Genomic DNA, 2500 nt, shown 5'->3' with positions numbered 1-2500 from the left:
TCCTGCTTCTCCTCCTCTTTCCTCTTTATCCACTTCCTCCACCTCCTCTTCTTCTTCCTTCTTCTTCCAGTTTCTTCTTTCTTCCAAATTCACTTTTTATATTTTCACTTATTCTGCTCCTTCTAATTTTCCTCCTCTTCTTCCTCTTCCTCTTCCTATTCTTCCACTTTTACTCCTCCTTTTCCATTTTCTTTTCTTCACTTTCTCCCTCTCTATTCCTACTTTCTCCTCTTCTTACACTTTCTACTACTTCTACTACTACTACTACTACTACTACTACTACTGCTACTACTGCTACTACCACTACTACTACTACTACTACTTCTACTACTACTACATTTCGTCCTCCTCTCCTTCTCCTCCTCCTCCTTCTACTACTACTACTACTACTACTACTACTACTACTACCACTACTACCACTACTACTACTACCACTACTCTCCCCCCCTCCCTTAGTACCTTCGCCAGGCCGTAGTCCAGCAGCACCCTGGCGTGGGGGGCGTGGGGCGGGGTGATGCCCCAGGCCTCCTGCTGGTCCCCCGGCCCCCCCAGGCCCCAGATGAGCGGCTGGTCGGCCTCACTCTCGTAGCCGCTGCCGCACATCTCGGCGTCCGTGGTGGTGGTCTCCTCGCCCTCCAGCGCCTCCTGTATCCTGGGCGGCAGGCTGGGGGGCGGCGGCGCGGCCTGCTGGCGGGGGGGCTCCTCGATGCGAGGGGGTATGAGGGGGGGCCGCAGGGGGGCCTCCACGTGGGGGCGCAGCGTGGAGTCTGAGCTGCGGCGGGTGCGGGGCGGCGTGGGGCGCGGCAGGGACGGGGAGCGCGGCGCCCCCACGTCCGGTGCCCACCGAACCTTCTCTCCGCCGCCGCCACTTCTGACTCCACCGCCGCTGCCACCGCCGCCGCCGCCGCCGTCGCCGCCGCCGTCCTCGCGGTCTGAGAGGCAGAGGGCGTCGTGGGCAGGGCTGAGGGAGGCGCGGGCGGGGCTGTGGTGGGCGTGGCGGCGGCGGCCCAGCGTGACGGCCAGGTAGGTGTCGCTGAGGGCGCCCTCGTCGTCGTGGGGCAGCGGCGGGCACAGCCCCGCGCCGGTCCGCCGCGAACTGAAGCTGCTGGACCGCGCGGGCGTGCGGCACGAGGAGCGCGCCGCCCACGCCCGGCCTGACGAGTGCTGCCGAGACCCCTGGGGCCCGCAGGCGCGGCAGTGTCTGGGCGCGGGGCGGCACGTGCAGATGGCGGCCTGGCGCGGCGCGGGCGAGGCGTGAGCGGGCTGGGCCTGGCCCGGGGCAGCGGTGTGGGTGGGCGTGGGCCGCGGCGTGGCGGCCAGGGCGGGCGTGGAGGCATGGCGGTGCACGAAAGCGGGCTGGCTGGGCGTCGCTGTGGGCGAGGGGCGGGAGCGGGTGTGGGCGGGGGGCGGGGGGGGCAGGTACTGGGGCTGGGGGGGCACGTCCCCCTTGCTCGAGTAGTCCGGATAGGTGATGGAGTAAGCGGGGCAGGCGCGGGGGGCGGGGCGGGGCGGCGGGGCGGAACATGGTGCGGCGGGGGCGTGGCACTCACCCCCGCCCGCACCGCCCGCCGCCCGCGCCACCCGCCCGCCCCCCGGTCACCCGCCCGCCCACCCGCCCCCAGGGGCCGCTGCGCCCCGCACGTGCATGTCGCTCCTGCAGCAGCAGCAGCAGCGGGCGGGAGGGGTCGCGGTGGGGGGGTCCTGCCAGCAGGGGCAGCGGGGGGCGGGGGCGGCGGGTGCGGCGGGCCGCGGGGGGCGGGTGGTGGGGCTGGCGGGGGGCCTGGCGAGGTCGGCGCCCCACCACACTCTGCGGGCGTCCCCCGGGACAGGCGGCACCCCCGCCCTCACCACGCACTCACACACATGCCCGCCGCACGCGACCACCCGCAACACACTCACGGCGCCGCCTCCTCCACCACCACCACCTCCACCACCGCCGCCGCCGCCTCACCCCCCACCACTCCGTCCACGCCCTCCACGCCCTCCTCCACCACCTCCACCTCCTCCACCGCTACGCACCGCGCCCTCACATGCCCCGCCTGCACACGCGCGCCGACATAGTTCAAGCCTGTGTGCGTTTGTGTGCGTTTTGTGACCTTGTGTGTGCACCGCCTGGGGGGGAAGGATGGGGTGAGGGGGGGGGGTGAGGGGGGCCGTGCCCCAACACGCGGCGCCTCGACGAGTGGCCCTGAACACCGCCCGGAAGTGTGTACGTACGAACACACACACACACACACACACACACACACACACAAGGGGCGTTGCAATGTCAAATACCGGATATGAGAGAGAGAGAGAGAGAGAGAGAGAGAGAGAGAGAGAGAGAGAGAGAGAGAGAGAGAGAGAGAGAGAGAGAGTAATACAGATTAATGAGCCATGGAAAGAAGACTATTAAGAAAACTCATTGTGGAGGTAAACCGGAGGAGAGAGAGAGAGAGAGAGAGAGAGAGAGAGAGAGAGAGAGAGAGAGAGAGAGAGAGAGAGAGAGAGAGAGAGAGAG

General features: G+C 67.4%; 2 protein-coding genes across 19 annotated transcripts in view; both read right to left on the bottom strand.

Annotated features, from left to right (window-relative positions):
* Positions 1 to 2500, bottom strand: part of LOC126983810 (protein still life, isoform SIF type 1-like) — a 192422-nt gene that overhangs the window by 104715 nt on the left and 85207 nt on the right. The gene's annotated exons all lie outside the window — the stretch shown is intronic.
* Positions 470 to 2500, bottom strand: part of LOC126983812 (translation initiation factor IF-2-like) — an 8846-nt gene continuing 6815 nt past the window's right edge. The window contains exon 2 of the mRNA XM_050836946.1: positions 470 to 2112. Coding sequence (XP_050692903.1) covers positions 578 to 1525 — 948 coding nt within the window. The 5' untranslated portion in view covers positions 1526 to 2112 and the 3' untranslated portion in view covers positions 470 to 577. The remainder of the gene's footprint in view (positions 2113 to 2500) is intronic.

The sequence above is a fragment of the Eriocheir sinensis genome, chromosome 54, assembly GCF_024679095.1.
Source record: "Eriocheir sinensis breed Jianghai 21 chromosome 54, ASM2467909v1, whole genome shotgun sequence".
In the NCBI taxonomy this organism is placed as follows: domain Eukaryota; kingdom Metazoa; phylum Arthropoda; class Malacostraca; order Decapoda; family Varunidae; genus Eriocheir; species Eriocheir sinensis.
Note: the sequence above shows the minus strand (reverse complement) of the source record. Positions and strands in the feature narration are given on the sequence as shown.